The sequence below is a fragment of the Physella acuta genome, unplaced genomic scaffold, assembly GCF_028476545.2.
Source record: "Physella acuta isolate Inbredline_101_S28 unplaced genomic scaffold, ASM2847654v3 ptg001414l, whole genome shotgun sequence".
Classification (NCBI taxonomy): Eukaryota; Metazoa; Mollusca; class Gastropoda; family Physidae; genus Physella; species Physella acuta.
In genome coordinates this window covers 449,486-472,617 of record NW_026732929.1, presented here as the reverse complement: position 1 = coordinate 472,617, position 23,132 = coordinate 449,486, and the positions used below count along the sequence as shown (strand labels likewise).

The window sequence follows — 23,132 nt, the reverse complement described above, 5'->3', positions numbered from 1 at the left end:
GCTCGAGTTTACTTCTTTACTTATTCAGAATAATTTGATAACTGAAATTTTGTACCTTTAATGAATTAAAATGGGACGCTGCATGACCAAACGGTAGATTTTATGTCGTAACCTGAAAGTCTCGAGTTTAGATACTGGGCTTGATTTTGTAGGACATCAACTCTACTTCATCTGCAATATGAACTGCCAGTTTTGAAAGGGTATCTACTTTAAAAATGTCAGCCAGTGGGTAGAAACGTCCTAGGTTTAGTGTTGAAGAATTTTTAGCAGATGTGGCATGTCGTATTCTTAGTTTCTTTCAGACATTTTTATCGGGTGGGGGGGGGGGGGGCGCACGAGGTACCAGTCAACTTATTCGAGCTTGACTTCCTAGTTCTATATAGATATTGGTCAACATTTTTTACTTGACTTCCTAGTTCTCCATAGATATTGGTCAAATTTTTTAGTTGACTTCCTAGTTCTCTATAGATATTGGTCAAATTTTTTAGTTGACTTCCTAGTTCTCTATAGATATTAGTCAACTTTGTCTTTTTTTACTTGACTTCCTAGTTCTATATAGATATTGGTCAACTTTTTTTTCTTGCTTGGCTTCCTAGTTCTCTATAGACAATGGTCAACATTTTTTTTTACTTGACTTCCTAGTTCTCTATAGACAATGGTCAACATTTTTTTACTTGACTTCCTAGTTCTCTATAGACAATGGTCAACATTTTTTTTTACTTGACTTCCTAGTTCTCTATAGACAATGGTCAACATTTTTTTTTACTTGACTTCCTAGTTCTCTATAGATAATGGTCAACTTTGTCTTTTCTTGCTAGGCTTCCTACTTCCCCATAGACGCTGATCATCAGATTCCGATCGATTGTCTCAGGGAAATTGATCTCTACTCAAACGTCTAATGGGGGACGGGATCTTTACCCCGGGCGTGGTCCGGCCTACTGATCAGTCCCGGGCGAAGCTCGACCCAGCGCTACCCCGTCCCCTCATACCCGATCAGGGACCGGCGTCTGGTTAAACAGCTCACACTTTATTCACCGTATCCGGAAAACGAAACCACCGTTGAGAGTTGGGCCCCTCGTTTCGCAGCGGCCATTAAAACAGATTTTCCCGCGCCCGCCGTCACGTGACCTGCGTGACGCGGCTAGCGTCGTGCGCGAGACGTGACCCGCGTGTAAACAGCCGCGGGGCGTCGGACTAAAACACGAGTTGCCAAACATGGCGACGGGAAAGGGCGGTAATTGTCACCCGCGAGATGTTGATAAACTCCGCAGACGATTCGATGGCTTTCTTTTCCAGTAGAATAATCCATTTTTTCTAGGGTTTAAGGAAAAAAATTTACCATAATCTGGATCTATTCGTTTTTTTTTTTCGGGGGGCTAGACAGGAAATGGAATTAAAAAACCTCCTAGGGAACAATATGCATGCTCTTCCCTTACAGTAGATTAAAGGTCGTCGGACAATAAAGTTGGGATCGAAACACGGCCGGGGCGGGAATGATCCCACTGGGACCCAGACAGGATCCACGCTGTGATCTGTTTATTTTTAGCCAGACTGGCTGTCCAGATTTTTGTTTTTTTTTAGCTGGGCGTCGGTTTTTGGAAAAGAGAACAGTTGAGGAAAAAAAGGCATTTTACTTTTTAAATTAAGAATTTTTATTTGCTTGCAAAATTGTTTAATAAATCATATTAAATAATGTTGAAATTATTTTCAAAAATACATATTATTTTAGGAACTTTTTGACTGTTCCTTTTGGTATCTTAACAATGACATTTCTCTAGTAAAACACACAAGTGTTTCATCGATCGAACTAAAATAAAGTATTTTTGCTAGCTATTGCTCAAACCACCCAGTGTTTCATTGTTCGAACTTGGTAATATATATTTCTAACTAAAGCTAAAACCTTCACAGTGCTTCACAGTTCGAACTAAAATATAACTTTTTAAGCCACAGTCGTTTAGCTCTTGCTAAAAGCATTTCTTGAAGTAATTTAACACGTTGAACCTTTCTTTTTGTTAGATGTGTAATATCACGTGACTCTTTAAAATAGCACATGATTAGCCTTGCAGCAACAGCATAGTCGCAGGAAATAATTTCTTTAAAAAGTATGAGACCCTGATCATGTGACCGAAACCCGGGACAGCTCGCGGCGGATGTGCGAGTCGTGAAACAGTGAAGTGACATCAGTGCTTGGGATGACTCTGGTCAAGTAGGATACAGGTCGTGGACTCTGTTAGTGTTAACATGTGCACTGTGTGAACCACCCTTAAGATAGCTGCATTACTTGCGTAAACATTTTCACATTGTGAAGAGCCCTTACGATTATGCGTAAACATATTCACTGTGTGAACCACCCTTAAGATAGCTGCATTACTTGCTTAAACATTTTCACTGTGTGAAGATCCCTTAAGATAGTTGCATTACTTGCATAAACATTTTCACTGTGTGAAGATCCCTTAAGATAGTTGCGTAAACATGTTAACTGTGTTAAAAGCTATTAAGATAGTTGCGTAAACTTGTCCCCTGTGTGAAGAGTCCTTAAGACAGTTGCGTAAGAATTTTCACGATGCGAAGAGCCCTTAAGTTAGCGGTGTCGTCATGCCGGATAAAAGAGGCGTCTCGCCCCACCCTCCTTTCTTGGATCCGATCCCAGAGCTCTCCCATTCCGGGCTGGTTTTTCCAAGACCGCTGTCGGGAGTATAGGAGCCGCTCAGGAAACTTTCTGCTCGAATAAACATTCAACAGTTAATATCTCATTATGGTCATGAATTATTAACATAAAAAATCAAAGCTGTGTTAATTAGCAAAAAAGGATAAATATGTGACACCATTGTCCGATAATTATGCTTCAATAATGGAATCTTCTTAAAAAAGGGGGTGCTAGATCAGGGGCGTAGCGAGGGGGGGGGGGGGGCGGGGGGTGCGGACCGCATCGGGTGACACCATTTACGGGGGTGACACCAAGGCAAAAAATAGCAAAATATATAGAGAAAAACTCGAGGGGGGTGCAAATCGAAAGTTTGAGGGGGGGGGGTGCAAATCGAAAACTTGAGGGGGGTGCAAATCGAAAGTTTGAGGGGGGGGGGGGGGGTGCAAATCGAAAATTTGAAAGTTTGTCCGTGAGAAGGGTCTCTATGACTCTGGGGGGGGGGGGTGACACCATCAAGTGCCGCACCGGGTGACACCCGACCTCGCTACGCCACTGTGCTAGATTACTAGCAGTAAACTATTCACTAATATAACTTGCAAAATTCGACGCTTGCTTTACCCTTAACCCTATTCCTAGCATAGCTCTAATTCTAATCCTAATTCTGGCTCTACTACTACCGAAAAATCAATAAGTTTTGGATAATTAAATTTTTGGAAAATGGTAGTAGGAATACAAAACGTATTTCTCAACTTGATATATAGGTTTATTTATGGAAAACATGATTTTGTAACTTTACACAAGCTTGAACCCCCCCCCCTTACCCACAATGGACTTACCCATGTGTGACACAGAGTGACGCTGTAGGTCGTACTCGTGGGGGAAACCCAGCCCACAAATCTCGCAGGATATTAGCTTTTCTCGCGCATGCGTGCGTCTCACGTGACTGTCGTGGGCTGCATGGGACGCGAACGCCTTGCCACAAAATTTACACTGGGAAAGGAAAAATAAGATGTTAGAGGGACTTACATAACATTACGGTTATTTGACGATTATTAAATACACCCCTCTCCCAAATCTAACAAGGGACCGCTTCCCAAAAATTGACTTTACAGTTCAGCGTAAACTGACCCCGATAACATTCTTTTTTGGAAACAGCGATATTATTATTCGAAAATAAAATCTGAAATTGTTGGAGAAATAGATAAATTGAGACATTTATATTGCTATATACAAAACATCTGTAATAATACTAAATAATTGCCAACATTACGTGAAAAGTGTTTTAAATATTATGTTGTTGTTTTTTTGCTCCTACCCCCTTGTCACACGTCATGGTTACATACAAAATGCAACACAGACGCCCATCTATCACTCACAGAGATGAAACTTCTGTTTTGGGCGACACAAAAGTAAAAAAAAAAAAGAAAATATATTCCTCCATTTGGGGATTTTTCTTAAGCCGGTCATCTAACCTGTAAATGACGTCATGTTTTTACCTTGAAGGGCCGCTCGCCTGAATGCTGCCGGATGTGGGTCCGCAGAATGCTGGAGGCGGTGAAAGACTTGTTGCAGTAGACGCACTTGTAGGGTCGCTCACCACTGTGGACCTGTTGGAGGAGACACGGTCGTCAGGAGATGTTTGAAATGTGGTGTTTGGTCTAATTTATACAGTCGTCAGGAGATGTTTTAAATGTGGTGTTTAGTCTAATTCATACAGTCGTCAGGAGATGTTTGAAATGTGGTGTTTGGTCTAATTTATACAGTCGTCAGGAGATGTTTGAAATGTGGTGTTTGGTCTAATGCATACAGGCGTAAGGAGATGTTTTAAATGTGCTGTTTGGTCTAATTCATACGGTCGTCAGGAGATGTTTGAAATGTGATGTTTGGTCTAATTTATACAGTCGTCAGGAGATGTTTGAAATGTGGTGTTTGGTCTAATGCATACAGGCGTAAGGAGATGTTTTAAATGTGGTGTTTGGTCTAATTTATACAGTCGTCAGGAGATGTTTGAAATGTGGTGTTTGGTCTAATGCATACAGGCGTAAGGAGATGTTTTAAATGTGCTGTTTGGTCTAATTCATACGGTCGTCAGGAGATGTTTGAAATGTGGTGTTTGGTCTAATTTATACAGTCGTCAGGAGATGTTTGAAATGTGGTGTTTGGTCTAATGCATACAGGCGTAAGGAGATGTTTTAAATGTGGTGTTTTGTCTAATTTATACGGTCGTCAGGAGATGTTTTAAATGTGGTGTTTGGTCTAATTCATACGGTCGTCAGGAGATGTTTTAAATGTGGTGTTTGGTCTAATTTATACAGTCGTCAGGAGATGTTTTAAATGTGGTGTTTGGTCTAATTCATACGGTCGTCAGGAGATGTTTTAAATGTGTTGTTTGGTCTAATTCATACGGTCGTCAGGAGATGTTTTAAATGTGCTGTTTGGTCTAATTCATACGGTCGTCAGGAGATGTTTGAAATGTGGTTTTTGGTCTAATTCATACGGTCGTCAGGAGATGTTTTAAATGTGCTGTTTGGTCTAATTCATACGGTCGTCAGGAGATGTTTTAAATGTGCTGTTTGGTCTAATTCATACGGTCGTCAGGAGATGTTTTAAATGTGCTGTTTGGTCTAATTCATACGGTCGTCAGGAGATGTTTTAAATGTGGTGTTTGGTCTAATTCATACGGTCGTCAGGAGATGTTTTAAATGTGGTGTTTGGTCTAATTCATACAGTCGTCAGGAGATGTTTTAAATGTGCTGTTTGGTCTAATTCATACGGTCGTCAGGAGATGTTTTAAATGTGCTGTTTGGTCTAGTTCATACGGTCGTCAGGAGATGTTTGAAATGTGCTGTTTGGTCTAATTCAGACAGACACGGTCGTCAGGAGATGTTTGTTTGGTCTAATTCATACGGTCGTCAGGAGATGTTTGAAATGTGCTGTTTGGTCTAATGCATACGGTCGTCAGGAGATGTTTGAAAAGTGCTGTTTGGTCTAATTCATACGGTCGTCAGGAGATGTTTGAAATGTGCTGTTTGGTCTAATTCATACGGTCGTCAGGAGATGTTTGAAATGTGCTGTTTGGTCTAATTCATACGGTCGTCAGGAGATGTTTGAAATGTGCTGTTTGGTCTAATGCATACAGACACGGTCGTCAGGAGATGTTTGAAATGTGCTGTTTGGTCTAATTCATACGGTCGTCAGGAGATGTTTGAAATGTGCTGTTTGGTCTAATTCAGACAGACACGGTCGTCAGGAGATGTTTGTTTGGTCTAATTCATACGGTCGTCAGGAGATGTTTGAAATGTGCTGTTTGGTCTAATTCATACGGTCGTCAGGAGAGGTTTGAAATGTGCTGTTTGGTCTAATTTATACAGTCGTCAGGAGATGTTTGAAATCTGGTGTTTGGTCTAATTCATACAGTCGTCAGGAGATGTTTGAAATGTGGTGTTTGGTCTAATGCATACAGTCGTCAGGAGATGTTTGAAATGTGGTGTTTGGTCTAATTCATACGGTCGTCAGGAGATGTTTGAAATGTGGTGTTTGGTCTAATGCATACAGGCGTCAGGAGATGTTTGAAATGTGGTGTTTGGTCTAATTCATACAGTCGTCAGGAGATGTTTGAAATGTGGTGTTTGGAGATGTTTTAAATGTGGTGTTTGGTCTAATTCATACAGAGAGTTCAAACCCAGGGTAGACGAGGCTCGTTAGCTGGTGACAACAACCCATTTACGCGTGAAATCTCCAAAATTAAACAACTTCTGCGTTGTTTAATTCTATATTGTGTGACAAAGGAAGCACATCCAGAAAGAAAAGCAGTTCATATGGCACACAATATATTGATACATAATACTTAATTGTGTTGGAGGAAATCCCGTCCAATTTTACAATGAAGAGAACGAAGAAGTAGAAGAAGAAGAAGAAGAAGAAACAGACTTGACAGTGCTGTAGTCCCATCACACAATATACATGTCACTTTCGTAGTTTTAAAGCAGCCTAGTCTTTGTTATATACATGGAACAGTCAATGAAATTATGTGTGCTACTACACAGGCTATCGTCTTTCACTCTCCTAGCCAATGCCACTATTTATGCCGATGTCTAAGCTATTTATCAGTACCACTATCTAAACCACTCTACAATGTGATAATGTTCAAATGTTGGAATATATTTGATGGTATATAAAAATGTCTCTATAATTTGTATTTAAAATACTTAACACATTTTTATACCATCAAATTCAACGCATATAAAAATGTACACTTTTTTCTACATTTCCCCCTGCATGCCTCCCACCCCCTCCAGAACGTATGTATATACCCCTGGTATATTCAACAGCTTCATGTTTTTCCCAAAGTAAGCTTAGGGTACAGGCGGCACTCAGCCCCGTTGAACCCCATGACGTCACAACATCAAGTGACGTCAACAGTAGCGTAAGCAGGGGGGAGCAGGGGGAGCGGCCGCTCCCCCTCTGGCCATTTTCAGCAAAGTGGCGCCTTTTTGGAAACTTTTTAAAATCAAATTTTTAAACAATGATATTTGTTAAAAAAATATTTTTGGTCGGCACATCTATGTAAATCACAAGATTTCTTTTCTTGCAGCAATTAAGCATTATTGTACTAGTCTAGTAGTGTCTACGTTTACAACACGTATTAACAGCTGCATCAGTTTGCCATTCTAATAAACCGGTAGTGATCTCCCCTAAACTTTCTCGAATATTCTTATATAAAACAACAGTGGATGGTAACTGGGGATATAGTTATGATTTTTAATCCATTTTAAATACTTAAACTTTTAAAAATAAAATAGAATCTCAGTAAAAAACAATTGCGCACCAAGCGAACGCCTAATAAAGGTGTGTATAATAGTGCGCAATAGTATTAGTACTTAATAAATTTACATTAGTTTTTTGAGAAATCGGAAGTAGCGTAAATTACAACTTCCAGTCAACGGAAATTATTCAAAATTTAACAGAAGGTAGAGAATTAGATCTTTTACTTACATGTGAAATTTCATTTATCTATCTGAAATAGTACTCAAGTTATAGGCTTTTGGAAAATTCAAAGTAGGAAAAGTACCACTTCCGGTTATCGGAAATCGCTCAAAAGTTGATACGGATCTACGATTTTGATAAAATACTTAAATATGAAATTTCATCATTCTAGCTCTAACGGTACTCAAGTTATCGTGTTTACACACGGACAGACACACAGACACACACACACACAGACATACGGACAAGATTGCAAAATTATGTTTTTCCGTATCAGTGAGGTGTAAAACGTCGAGATTTGTAAAAATCTCGATTTTTTTTTTTGCACGATTACAATACTTTCTCTATACTACGTATATACGAGAAAGTAAAAATAATAATCATTAAAAAAGTTTTTAAAAACCCACGTTTTCTGATTGAACTAAAAAGTAGAAAATAAATGCTATAGGCCCTACATCACAATAATGCAAGCGATCACTCTACTATAAGCGATGAAAAACGTGGGGCGCCGAAGTAAAAGTTATATTACTATTGATTAGATAATACTATTGACTTTTATTAGGGAGCTTGTAGAGAGTCAACAGTATTAGAAACTGTAAGAAAATCACGGCGCCCCACGTTTTTGCTCGCTTATAGTAGAGTGATCGCTTGCATTATTGTGATGTAGGGCCTATAGCATTTATTTTCTACTTTTTAGTTCAATCAGAAAACGTGGGTTTTTAAAAACTTTTTTAATGATTATTATTTTCTACTTTTTAGTCTTTGTCTGTTTGTTTGCATTAAAATCTTGCTATCGATTTTATCTTTTCACTTTTTTTGGGTAAACGAAGACAACTCGTAAAAAGACAACTCGTAAAAAGACAACTCGTAAAAAGACAACTCGTAAAAAGACAACTCGTAAAAAGCACGTTGTTTGAATACGTTACTGACTAGAACACATAGATTTGAACCCGTGTCGAGTGGGATAGCAATCGTGTGCCCAACCACTCGACCATATCGTCTCCCCCAAACTGGCCTACCTCCTGTAAGTTTAAACTCGGTTCAAGCTAAATTCTCTGCCCCTAAGCCTGTGGCGACATGTGATCGTTCGCTTCACTGCGCGCGAGGTACGCGTCGCTGGTTTTTTTTCTAATGGCTAGCAGAGGAGAATTATATATATAGATTATACAGCGGTCTAAAATGCTCAATAAAATGTTTCCATTGATCAATTTAGTAATAATAACAATTGAATAGTCAATGGTCATCCAAAAGAAAGCTTCCCTGAAAATTTCAGCGCGCTAGCTAACTGGGAAGTGCCAGAAATTTCGATCGCAAGATTTGATTGGAAAGACAAACAAACAAACAAAGACACAGAGAAAGCAAGTTAAAGAAAACGTGGGAATAACCATTACAATGCATTGCAATGTTTAAAAAACCTCTACGGTATTACCACTTGGCAAGAGGGGTTTTAAGTTTAAGGCAACTGTATAATGTATTTGCTTACGAATAATTGAATTAGAAAATGTTATACATAAAACTTCACACATAATTACTTTATATTTACAGCTTGAATCGTGTGTTAATTTTTTTTAAATTGCAATACAGAAACAAATACAACTGATGTGGCACCTCTATTTAAATTTACTGATGAGCAAACTGCGTAGTGGTGGGGAAATTTCGACAAGGTCAACAAAGTCATCATGATGAAGTAGTAGTATTCTTACAGTTTGGGCGATAGTGATTACGATTACAAATTATATGAAACAGTTACAAGCCCCCTCCCCCATGGACCCGTCTGTAAAAAAAATATTGTCATAATACCACTGCTACTTATTTAAATCTATTTCTGTAATATATATTTGTGTAATATATATGTGTGTAATATATATGTATGTTTAGAACAGTCATCTAAAAACTGACTCTATGTTCATTCTGAGTTGGTTATTTCCCCCCCCCCCCCCCCCACACACACACACCTCACCACCACAATTGTGTAGAGCGATATTAATGTCACACCTAGGTATACACTGGGTTGAATAATTGAACTAAAATGATCGGACAGTGGTGAATGAAGTTGAACCCACCACCCCCCCCCCCCCCAACCCACCCCGAAATGATCTGTTAAGTACATGTAGAAAAACGCGTAGTGATGTACCAAAGTACCATGCCGCCAAAAAAAAATAGCTTTTTAAATGTAAAACTCTGTGAATATTGTCTTTGCAATTACCAGTAAAAAGGTGTGTGATCAATACAGTGATCTAACCCAGGGGTCTCCAAACTTTTCAGTCCGAAGGCCACATTAACTATCAAATTTCAGTTCGGGGGCCAGTTTCTTCCAGAAATGTCTTTGAATTCTCTGGGCAAAGTTCCTCCGCCATCACCAACAAACGTTTTTTCCTTGGACAAAATGATCTCCGCGGGCCGGATGAGAGGACATCGCGGGCCGCATTCGGCCCGAGGGCCGTAGTTTGGAGACCCCTGATCTAACCCATAGCTATCACTATGTTAAAAAATGATCTTTAAAGAGCACAAAGAAGCAGTAGTTATTTAAAAATATATGATCCGAACTAAAAGACATATATTTAGTTAAATGTAGGCTTTTATTCCGAATGTTATCTTTATATCGAAAAGCGTGGTTTTATACCAACTCTGATTTTAAAAACGTTCATTATGCTGTAATACTTTAGCATTTATGATGATGATATATTAAATTATGATTATAGACAAAAAAATTTTGTAAACACGAATAGTGTTAAACAATTTAATTATATTCTAAAGTAATTATTTATTTGTTTTGACATTTATAATTAAATGTGTAGATAGATACATATTTATATTAAGAGGGTAATTATTTCCCCTATTTCACTTGTCTTAAATAATTTCCCAGGAATTGTAAGAAATTTGTTTACAAGAATTACAAAACAGATTGTGTTACGTTCATTGTTTTTGGTTGTAGTGTGTGTAGATTTTTTTTTTGTTTTTGTTTAGATTGATACAATTTTTGTTTTGTCGGACTACATTGTGTGTTTTTTCTTATTTCTTCAGAGTGCTATTTTCAATTTATTTTACATCATAGCGAAGTAATGACATACAGCTAGTAATTTTATATATATATATATATATATATATATATATATATATATATATATATATATATATATATATATATATATATATATATAATACACGTATATAGAACGCCTTTTTTGCGCTTTTCGCTCCCCCTACAACGAAAACCTGGATACGCCTCTGGACGTCAATAGCTTTGATGACTTAACAAAGATACTCACCCTCATGTGTTTGTTCAAGCTGGACGACTGACTGAAACTTTTCCCACACACCACACATTTGTGGGGGCGGTGTTTCTCGTGGACGTGGAGGACATGGATACGTAGTCGATCTTTTTTCTCGAATGATCTGCGGCAATTAGAAGTATAGACATTTGATGGGTTTGCGTAGACGTACACATTCACGTACACGGTATAGGGCATACAGTTTACGAAATATAATACATGTACACCTACACGTACAGGTACGCCTACATCTACACATACAGCTACACACTCGTACATGCAAAAAGTAGTAACGAAAAACGGAACATGGGGGTAAGCACATTCATGTTTGTGTATACACGTGAGGTGCATTGCTGAAAAAAAAAGTTTAAAATTCGCTATTAACAAATAGCACCGGAAACAAAACTTAGACATGCGCACTGGTGACGTTTTTATTTACCTGTTGCACAGCTGGCACGGGAACTTCCGGTCACCTTGGTCCACACACTTGGTGTACTTGAGGTGTTTGTCCTTGTAGTACTTGTACGTGAACACCTTCCCACAATGCTCGCACTGGTACCCACATCCGGCTGGTGAACAAAGTACTTCCGGTTTAACGAGTTGCGTATTTATAGATTGTTTTCATCTATTTCCGGGTTATCGGCTTTTGTACGCACTTCCGGTTTAACCGATTTAGATTATGGGGTAAGCGTCCACTTCTAATAAGACTCATGATTTTAGCATACATAATGGCATAATAAATTGTAATTAGCTTCATTGTGCGTAAAGCATTCGGAAGTGATTTTAGCAAGCTAATAGTGGCTTGCCAAGTGTGTGTTTATGTGGGCGTGAGTGTATGTGTGGGTTTGTGTCTATGTGTATATGTATGTAGAAGTGGGGTAGGTGGGTTCTGTGTGGGACATTTTTAATATAAGTACAGTAGCGTAGCGAGGGGGGGGGGGCGGGGGGGGGACATATGTCCCCGGGCGCCGAGCTTAGGGGGCGCCAAAATGGGTTGGAAAAATAAATTGAAAGGTTGAGGGGGGTGCAAATTGAAAGTTTGAGGGGGGTGGGGGTGCAAATCAAAATCTCGAGGGGGGGGGGGGGGATGCAAATCGAAAGTTTGAGGGGGGGGGGGTGCAAATCAAAATCTCGAGGGGGGATGCAAATCGAAAAGTTTGTCCCCGGGCGCCGGGAAGGGTCGCTACGCCTCTGTATAAGTATAACAATTGCTTCGTAAGTGGCAGCACGGTCCGTCCTTATATTCGAAAATTGTCTCCAAAATAGGGCTGGTAAGTAGGTCACCAAACAGTTCAATGGCTCATGCAGGTTTTATTGAGCCGTAGAACTGGTTGGTGACCTACTTACCAGCCCTATTCTGAGTCAATCCCGGGAATACGCCAAGATATATAACTACGTCTCTCTCTAACCGGAAGTGCGTCCATCAACCGAAACATCACAGCATCTACCTACATTCCTGATCAGGAGTGTCCTTGACATTCTTGGTCCCTGAACCCTGAAGGCCGAGGGGAATCCCCATGAACTGCTCGTAGGTCTCCGTGTACCACACCAACAGCTCGGCTCCTGGGGGAATGTCACAGCAGCTCTGGAAAAACCCGATTCTTCATGTTAGTATTGGAAAAACCCGTTAAAGGATGCTAGTTTTGGGAAAGCCCGAACAGTTTTCTTTGTTTAAAAAATCCGTTTATAGAAAACCTAATATCTCCAGTTTTTGTTTGTTTGGTTACCTCGCATAAAATTTAAATAGTTCATCTGTATGTCTTAATTTTCTTTTTAGCATTAGACAACGGCAATAATATTAGTTCCGTTCAATAGATATTACACTTGCGCATTTTCAGAATAAAAGAAAATAATAGGTTGCAGATTTACATGCACTTTTTTTTAAAAAATGCTGCCAGGCTAATATAATATAATAATTTTAAAAAAAATTAAATGAAATGTCAGAAACGCGCATGCCGATATCACCTCATAGTAAATAAAGTCGCCATCTTGTGACGCTGTCAGATTCTGCTCCACCAGTGTGCGCGCGCAGTTCACGTATGACATCCAGTTGCCAGCACTTCCTCTTCCGTCGAGAAAGTGGCTTAGGCGGCCATCTTTAAAAATCTGAAAACATTTATAATGTGCTTAACACGTAGAGGGCTAGATGGGGAAAGGGGAGGGGGGGGGGTCAAATGAGTAAGAGTGAGGGAATGAGGTAGATATCCTTGCATGTAAATGACACAGTAGCCAAAACAGATATCATACATAACCATTAACCAACTTCCCACACATAACATCCAAAACATAACCAACATCCCACGCATAACCAATAACCCACACATACCATCCCTCACATAACCAACCTTGCACACATAGCCAACTTCTCACACATAGCCTTCTATACATAACCAACCTCCCGCACATAATAAACCTCCCACACATAACCAGCCCCCACACTTAACCAACCTCGCACACATAGCCAACCTCTCACACATAGCCTTCTATACATAACCAACTTCCAACATATAACCAACTTCCCACACATAACCTCCCACACATAACCAACCGCCCACACATAACCTCCCACACATAATCATTAACCAACCTCCCATACATAACCTGCCACGCATAACCAACTTCCCACACATAACCTCCCACACATAACCTCCCACACATAACCTCCCACACATAACCACCCACACAGAATGATTAACCAATCTCCCACACATAACCTCCCACACATATCCCCCACACATAACCTCCCACACATAATCATTAACCAACCTCCCAAATATAACCTCCCACACATAACCAATTTCCCACACATAACCTCCCACACATATCCCCCCACACATAACCTCCCCACATAATCATTAACCAACTTTCCACGTATAATAAACACATAACCAACCTTCCACACATAACCTCCCACACATAATCATTAACCAACCTCCCACATATAACCTCCCACACATAACCAAGCTCCCACACATAACCTCCGCCATATAATCATTAACCAACCTCCCACACATATCCCCCCACAACTAACCTCCCACACATAATGATTAACCAACCTCCCACATATAACCGTTATCAGCAAACGTCTTCATTTCGCTAGGGTTGACCACCCTGCCCTTGAACGGCCCAAATCTTGTCCCCTTTGGGATGACCTTTGACCCACAGAACACGGCGTAGTGACCGACGCCAGCCAGATTTGTCTGCGACAACACCAGCCCTGAAAACATCCAATAAACAAAAAGCTCGCAGTTGGTATAGGGTTAACATTTAAAGTTTAAAACATTAAATCAACAAAAAGACTGCAGTTTGTATAGGGTTAACATTTCAAGTTTAAAACATCCAATCAACAAAAACATCTTGGTTGGTATAGGGTTAACATTTAAAGTCTAAAACATCCAATCAACAAAACACCGCAGTTGGTATAGGGTTAACATTTCAAGTTTTAAACATCCAATCAACAAAAACACCGCAGTTGGTATAGGGTTAACATTTAAAACATCGAATCAACAAAACTAACGCAGTTGGTATAGGGTTAACATTTAAAGTTTAAAACATCCAATCAACAAAAACATCTTGGTTGGTATAGGGTTAACATTTAAAGTTTAAAAAATCCAATCAACAAAAACACCGCAGTAGGTATAGGGTTAACATTTAAAGTTTAAAACATCCAATCGACAAAAACACTGCAGTTGGTATAGGGTTAACATTTCTAGTTTAAAACATACAATCAACAAAAACACCGCAGTTGGTATAGGGTTAACATTTCAAGTTTAAAACATCCAATCAACATAAACACTGCAGTTGGTATAGGGTTAACATTTCAAGTTTAAAACATCCAATCAACATAAACACTGCAGTTGGTATAGGGTAAACATTTCTAGTTTTAAACATCCAATCAACAAAAACACCGCAGTTGGTATAGGGTTAACATTTCAAGTTTAAAACATCCAATCAACAAAAACACCGCAGTTGGTATAGGGTTAACATTTCAAGTTTAAAACATCCAATCAACAAAAACACCGCAGTTGGTATAGGGTTAACATTTCAAGTTTAAAACACCCAATCAACAATGCACCGCAGTTGGTATAGGGTTAACATTTCAAGTTTAAAACACCCAATCAACAAAAACACCGCAGTTGGTATAGGGTTAATATTTAAAGTTTAAAACATCCAATCAACACAACACCGCGGTTGGTATAGGGTTAACATTGAAAGTTTAAAACATCCAATCAACAAAAACACCGCGGTTGGTATAGGGTTAACATTTCAAGTTTAAAACGAATACCAACCTCGCTATTACTAGATCTATGTTTTGTATTGCTTGACTTCAATCAATCTTAGATTACGGAACAATTGTGTAGACACGAAGCAAACATAAAAGGCCTGACATATCTACTTACAACTTATCTCAGAGAACAATTTTGTCGCTAGTTTCCGGCTCTCGATACTGCCAACATCAATCTAGATGACTAGCCTATGTACCGACGTGGTCAAATGGTAGGGCTTACGACTGCTAACCCAAAAGTCGCGAGTTCAGATCCACAGGGCTCGAGTATATAGGATGTCACCGAGGCCACAATGCTGGTCAAATAATCCCTCACTTTGTTGCCGAGGTCATTGAAGTAGATGAACTCTACTTCGTCTATCCCATTTGTCTTAGGTATGCACGCGAAACGATAAATGAAGTCTATGAACGGCTTTCATTCATTGACTGACACATCTCAAACATTTAATGCACCAAAACTACAAAAAGTTTAATTTTCCTCAAACGTGCTTGGACCAAAAAGAAAAGCAGGCTAAAATCGGAGTCAATGGCCTCAATGGCGCATAACCAGTTGACACGTAGATCTATACTTAATTGTGTTTGAGGGAATCCCTTTCAACTCTAAAATTAAGAACGAAGAAGAAGAACACTACCATGTTTAATTTACCACTGTTCTGAGGTACCAGATTTCAGAAAGTTCTGGAAACATCAACGGCTAAACTTACCTTTGGGCAGGTCGTGGACAGGTGGCACAGATTTATGGGAGCGCCACGGTGCCAGTTGGTACTGTGACGTCATGTCACTGTTACCTGTGGAATCTGGCAGCAGAAAAAATTTCAGTTGAGGACACACAGATAAAAATATCAATATCAATATAGCCCTTTAATTTGATGTTTGAAAAATTGCGATAGATAAATAAAGATTAAATAAAAAGAATTAAAATAACAAGCTTTTAATTATTCACTAAAATTAAGTCGTACTTTTATAATATACTTGTGTCGTACTTTTGAGTAACGATGATCAACGCATTTCTTTATACTCTTTGCGTTATTATTACAATCTTAAATTAAAGCTTTTAGTTTTCATTAAAATCGAATCGATTCACAAAAGCAGTATCTCACTAGAACGCAATTATTTAAAGTCTACCCATCCCACGCGGCACGAAATGGAATTTATATAGACAAATATACAACATACTTTAAATACTTTTACCAGTGTCCGACCCCCCCCCCCCCCTTGGAAAATATAATCCGCCCCGAAAATAACAACCCCCCCCCCCCTTGTAAAATGTAGTCCGCCCCGAAAATATCAAGCCCCCCCCCCCCCCGCCCGGAGAAAAAAAAAGTCTGGAAGAAACACTGAACACAACACATGTATCCCGAATTAGGACATACCATTATTCTGCTGGCTGATCCTGATCCCACTGAAGGTGTAGGATCGAGTCTTGCTGGCACCGGAAGTTTTGCTCGTCAGCCAGGACGTGTTCCCGTACAGGCAGAGGTCAAGGTCAGCCAGGGTGAAAAACGAGTGCTGGGGTGAAGGTCTCGGGGTCAGACCGGAAGTGAGACCGGGGAGGAAGAGGTGGACGTCCGGAGACACCCGCGGGAGGTAGAGAGGGAAGCGGGGGAGGATGGGAGGCAATGACGTCATAAGGTCTGTGCCTTGAGGGGGAGGGTCACAGTGGGGAACAAAGGGGCTGGTTGGATAAAAATAGATTTAAAAAAACCCCTTTAATTTGAGTGAAATAAGAATATGCTAATACTATTTGGTTTAAAATATATGAATAACATTAGATAATAATCTATAATATAGTTTTAAGTTTTTTTTAAATTATTGAAGACGACTCGAATATAGTTTTTGTTTATGATCGTATTTATCAAATCTTTCGTGCGATATATTATATCAGAGACGCCACTTTTTGAAAGAAACATTTGCGTAATTTTTCCATGGATGTAAGTAACCAAAAATACTATTGTGGCTATAGTTACAGTATTTTCGAAAACATCAGTAAATTATTTGAATGTAAAAAAAGCTTATATATATATATATATATATATATATATATATATATATATATATATATATATATATATATATATATATATATATATATATATATATATATATATATATATATATATATATATATATATATATATATGTATATCGTCATATTTTCCTCCCAGACAAAGGATGTCATCTTCTGCTCACGTCTATACCTGACCGTAAACGCTCGTGCTAATCCCCGCGCGCCACGAGTGAGCAGCCGTCACACTACGAGGCAATAGCGCGAGCGGTTAATGAGCCGTGGCGCCGCGGTGGGAGAGATTTGATCAGGCCACTGAGACATGAGCCAGCAGCGGCTCCCTGGGCTCATCGTCCCCTCCCCTGGCGCATCCCCCGCGCGACGGGATTTCCTCGCCATACCTGATTAATATTCACATTCCGAATTTCGCATGCGCGTCGGTGAAGTCAAGCGTGACTGATTCACTCCGTGAGAAAAAAAAAACTAACTTCATTAAAACATGTTTACCATCTAATTAACAGTTTCAAACTACGGCTGACCAAGTCCCCGCCCCCCAACCTCGATCCCATTTTAAAAGATATTTGAAATGAAACGCCACTGATAAAAGATTTACCACTTGGGGTGGGGACTTCGGAAGTGATCGGTTTACACATTTATTGCAATGAATTAATCATGCAAGGGTTAATGCTGTAACGTCATCAAAACTGGAATGAGTTGATACAGATTTTTGATACAGATTTTTTTATGATGGAATCAGATATAGTGTGGATAGGTGTGGGTGGGTAGTGAGGGAGGTGGGTGTGGGGGGGGGGGGGTGTTGATGGGTGTGGAGTTTCATGTGGAGGGGGTTGTATTTAAGTAATTTGGGGAGAGAGGATTAGCGTTATGGATTATAGGCGTATAAAAGTTGATTACAAATGTGACAAGGTTTGGAGCGAATGTTCGAGTAATGTCTTGAAGTTGTATTGAATGTACTGATAATCGTGACTGGAAAGCTGCGCAACGGAAAATTGCGCACAAAAGAAGTGCGCAATGGAATTTTTTTTCTTAAGTCGAGCATTTATAGAAATTAACAAAGAATGACCACATGTATATTGTATCATAATAAAACATTTTCCCACGAAATATGAAAAAAAATTAAAGTTAATTACTATAATTAGTTTGTATTTGCGCATTTTTCTGTTTGCGCATTTTTCCGTTTCGCAATTTTCAGTATGCGCATTTTTCTGGGAAACCTAAAAATACGCCGTTATCGATACAAAAATCAAAGATGTTGTTGATAGAAAAGCATCTCATCACCCCATACCTCCCCCCCCCCCGGTCTCTCTATAACCCCCTCTGTCAAATTAAATAATTTATACTCTGCAACATCACAGGACAAGGGGAAGCAAATCATACGACAGTCGTAGACGCGGTTATGGGTCATGGGAATAAACATTTTATCGAAATGGTGCAATTTTTAATAATAGATTTACAAACGGCGCGCTACTGGGGTCGAGGCGGGAGTCAAATGGTCTGGCATTGTGGCAGATTCTAGAAGGTTCTGGAGATGTCAGTGATTAGCGGGGACCACCCCGGGGCAGGCATTAGTTATTGATGGGGGTGGGAACGGCGTGTGAAAATGGTCTAAATGTTTTATGGTCGTGACTTTAGCACCGTGAAGATTCTATGTTAAACGGGTATTTGAGTGAAAGGGTAACTTCAGGGTTAAACGGGTATTTGGGGTAAGGGCAAAGTCAGGGTTAAACGGGTAATTGAAGGTAAGGGTAACTTTAGGGTTAAACGTTTATTTGGGGGTAAAGGTAACTTTAGGGTTAAACGGGTGTATGAGGGTAAGGGTAACTTCAGGGTTTAACGGGTATTTGAGAGTTGGGACACATAAGAGTAAAACAACTTTGCGACAGCAAGGGTAAATTTAGAGCTATTCGGGATTGTGCGGAAATTTAGAACTAAATTTTTCTGTTATGGTAAGCGAATTGAGATCTAAGCAGGCATGTTAAGACATGGGTAATTTCTGAGCTAAACTGGTATGTATGGACAAGAGTAACGGCTAAACGTGTACTTTACAATAAGAAAATATAATACGTTTACCTGTGTCCGCGTTATCCCCCCCCCCCCTCCGTCCCCGGAGGAAACTTAAGTTTGCTTACCGCCTTGTAACTTTAAAGCGTCATGTGGGTGACATTCGGCCCAAAAAGCGCGACATCATGTACGGATGGTCTCTTGTACATGAATTGCCAGCTTCAACTAATTAAATGCAAATTAGGAAACAATTAACTGTCGGTACCAAGGTCAGGATGACGTAACAAATCCCCCAACCGGCTGGAACTGACGCCAAACGAGCAGTGGATTCGGTACTCACGGACAGTGGATTCAGTACTCACGAGCAGTGGATTAGCCTTCTATTTACCTGGATTAACCTCCAACAACAGGGTCACGTGACCGTCTTTCTCAGGCGTTGATTGGCGGACACTGAGCTCAAGCACGCGCGACCTGCAGCTCACGTGGTCACGTGCGGCAGGTGACAGGCAGGTTGTTGACTGCCGTCACGTGATTTGTGCAGGTTCAGCAGAGCGAGGTCGGAAGTGATTTCGGACGGGAGCCGGCGAGAGATATAAAAACCGGACGCGAGCCGGCGAGAGATATAAAAACCGGCTGAATTTGTCTGTTGATGCATGTCGATTGCTTGAACGGTAGGTGCAGTTGGGTGGTGTTTGGTGGTGTTTGACGGTGTTAAGTGCAAATGCGATCTCGTGTTTTTATGTTCTCCCTCCTCTATACACAACTATACCAAAAAGCCCACAGCAGCAATTTAAAATGTCACATATGCTACAATTTAAAAAAAAGTAACAAAGCTAATTTACATTCACACACAAACCACACACTCTAATAAAACAACCACAACTTCATACAACAACTACATTATCATATAACTCACAGTAACTCACTACAACACATACCATAAACCCACACACATATCACACACGTAGAATTTTTTTTACAGTACCAAAAGTGGGTGGGGAATGGGGTGGACTACGTAAAAAAATTAAATTTCCAACTTCTTTTTGTGTTATGTCTGAATTAAAGACTTTTTGTCAAGCAAAAATATTTTTTTTTTTTTTTTTTTTTTTATTCTACGAACAATGTACCTTATAAGGTAGGACATCAGAAAGGACCTACACAATGACAAAAGTCTCACAGTTAGCTACAGCTATTGGCGACGGCCGCTCGTATATCGATTTCAATACTTTTTGTTTTTTCAAAGTTACGAATGTCATTTTAAAGCTATTTGCCTCGTTCTTATAATAGTTTGGCAATAAATAACTAAATACATAAGGGGGTGGGGGTGGGGTTAGGGGGGTGTACATAAATGACGTCACAATAGGATTGTGACGATGTTTGATGAGGGGGGGGATGCCCAATATGTATTACGTCACACTTATGCGTTTGCAAATATTCAATAATAGACATTGCATTTTAGCAATTTTTTTCGCATTAAAAAATGTGCAGATTTTGATAAACATTCAGAAGAAGTGGGCGGAGTTTTATACACTAGATGCGATGGTCGTCACATCCCTAAATAGAAATATACGATTCTTTACTATATACTTGAATACTGCTTTATGGGGGTGGTAATTGTTCACGCTTAGTAACAATTTAAAAGTTACCAATGCTTTTATTTAACGTTTCAGAGAATGTAGCACATGGTTATGTTTAAAGAAAATTTATTTTATTTTTCTTCTTTTTAGTGCATAACTAATGCTTGCTATTAAAAACTTTTATTTTTACTTTCTCTATTTATTATTATACCTTTTAGTGTTAATAAAAATGCGCGCACATTTAACGTGTTGGGAGTGTGTGTGTGAGTGTAAAAGTAAATAAGTCCTTAGAATACTGTAAAGCAAGAGTAAGTATCATTCCTGATTTATTAGTTGATCGGTATTTGTTTTGGGTTTTAAAAAGGACTGAGACAAGTTTGCGAGAAATAAATTTGTAAAAAACAAAATTACACACTCCAAAAAATAATAATTAAAAAAAATACTTTTAAGAATATTGAATTCCAGAGCTATAAAGACATTTTTTTCTTTGAATGTTTATATCTTTTTATGTGATGGTACAGACAAAATAATTTTTTGTGCTTTGCACATTAACATTAATCTTGAAAACCTACGTATTCTAACCAAATGGAGAGGGGTTCAATTTATATTACAGATATTGGCGTACTAAATTTACACAAATATCGATTTACTTTACTGATATTTTTCGTCCGCTAATTATTTAAATGGTGGGTTATCCCGTGGGCACATGATTATTTTGTTATCATTGATTCTGAAGAAAATGAAGGTTTGAATATATCCGCGTAGGCAGTTTTACGTAAAGCTTTTTTTTTTAAATTCTTTTTTTTTCTTTACAAATTTTGATTCTTAAAATAAAATACAAGATCTCTAAATACTTGTGATACAATATAAGAGACCATTGTGCTGAATATATAGTTTTATTTCAAATGATGTTGTAAAATATATTGTTTTTATTTCAAATTATTTTGTAAAATATATAGTTTTATTTCAAATTATGTTGTAAAACATATAGTTTTATTTCAAATTACATTGTAAAATATATGAATTTATTTCAAAGTATATTGTTAAAGATATAGTTTTATTTCAAATTATATTGTAAAATATATAGTTTTATTGCGAATTATATTGTAAAATAAATAGTTTTATTTCAAATTATATTGAAAATATTTAGTTTTATTGCAAATTATATTGCAAAATATATAGTTTTATTTCAAATTATATTGCTAACTGTATAGTTTTATTGCTAATTATATTGAAAATATATAGTTTTATTGCTAATTATATTGAAAATATATAGTTTTATTGTAAATTATATTACAAAATAAAGTTTTATTTGAATTTAAAAAGGAAAAATTAAATAAATAAATATTCGGGAAACCCCGTTTAAATGAATATCCAGGGTTTTGCTCTTAAATATAAAATTAAAAAATAAAAATAAAAATAACATAAAACTAATATGCATAAACATTTTCAGAGGTGTGTGTTTTTCTGTCGTGGGCTCGAACCCGCTAAAAATATTTTCTTACCTCGGCAAGCCATAGAACGGGTGCTGTGTCAGGAGATTGGCAGTCATCGTCTGCTGTGCCTGTTGGTGGTGCATCAGGTTGGCTGCCGTCTGCTGGTGGTGCATCAGGTTGGCTGTCGTCTGCTGGTGTTGTGGAGCGGGCGGCGACATGAACCTCGGGAACATCTTCATCTCGGTAGCCTGTGGGTCTAGTACTTGTGACGGGTGTGACGCTGAGCTTGTTATGAGGCTTGTGACGTTGTGACGAGCGTGACGAATATGGGCGGGTGGATTTGTGACGCACTTGACAAATGGAGAATTTGATTTCAATTTTATAAATAGAAATTATTCGTCCAAAAATCTAACTAGCATACTATAAATCTATTTATTTCCTAACATGATAACCTACACAATTTAAAAAAAAAAATGTTTCAAAGCAACGGGAATTTCCTAAACGGGACTTTCTTTTCCGTAGCGTAAAAAGCTATAAACAAAAATTAGTCGGGTTTTTTAAACGTAGAAAACCACTGATAAAATCCACAGAAATATGCAACTGTGTGTTTAGAATAAAAGTCGGCTTCAATAAATGGTCTTTATTTCAACAGTAGAAGCGCAGACGACCCAGGTCTGGCGCAAAAAGTGGTCAGTTCTGCAAGTTATAGTCACGGAGAAAACAATCGGGTCCTGGTGTTTGCAGGTTAGATGGTACCGTCTCTTGGAGCGTTGCTGACATGACAGGGCTAGCGCGTGCATTGGGCCCGCCCACTTTTATGTTAATAGTAGAAATAGGTTGCAGACGAGAGGCAGTTAGCAGAAGTGGGGTGTGGCTTTGGTGTGTGGTGGTGATGGTCTGGG

The 23,132-nt window shown here is 38.8% G+C and overlaps 1 protein-coding gene across 1 annotated transcript; it reads right to left on the bottom strand.

The window, feature by feature from the left end:
• Positions 1-2,116: 2,116 nt before the first annotated feature.
• On the bottom strand, positions 2,117-22,469 carry LOC131927531 (PR domain zinc finger protein 14-like). The gene is made up of 12 exons (XM_059283223.1): positions 22,300-22,469; positions 16,564-16,865; positions 15,895-15,987; positions 13,962-14,122; positions 12,871-13,011; positions 12,358-12,490; positions 11,345-11,474; positions 10,903-11,029; positions 4,144-4,254; positions 3,484-3,637; positions 2,626-2,719; positions 2,117-2,198 (listed from the first exon to the last, which is right to left on the bottom strand). Exons 1-12 carry the CDS (start codon positions 22,467-22,469, stop codon positions 2,117-2,119), a joined length of 1,698 nt encoding a protein of 565 aa, XP_059139206.1.
• Positions 22,470-23,132: the final 663 nt, after the last annotated feature.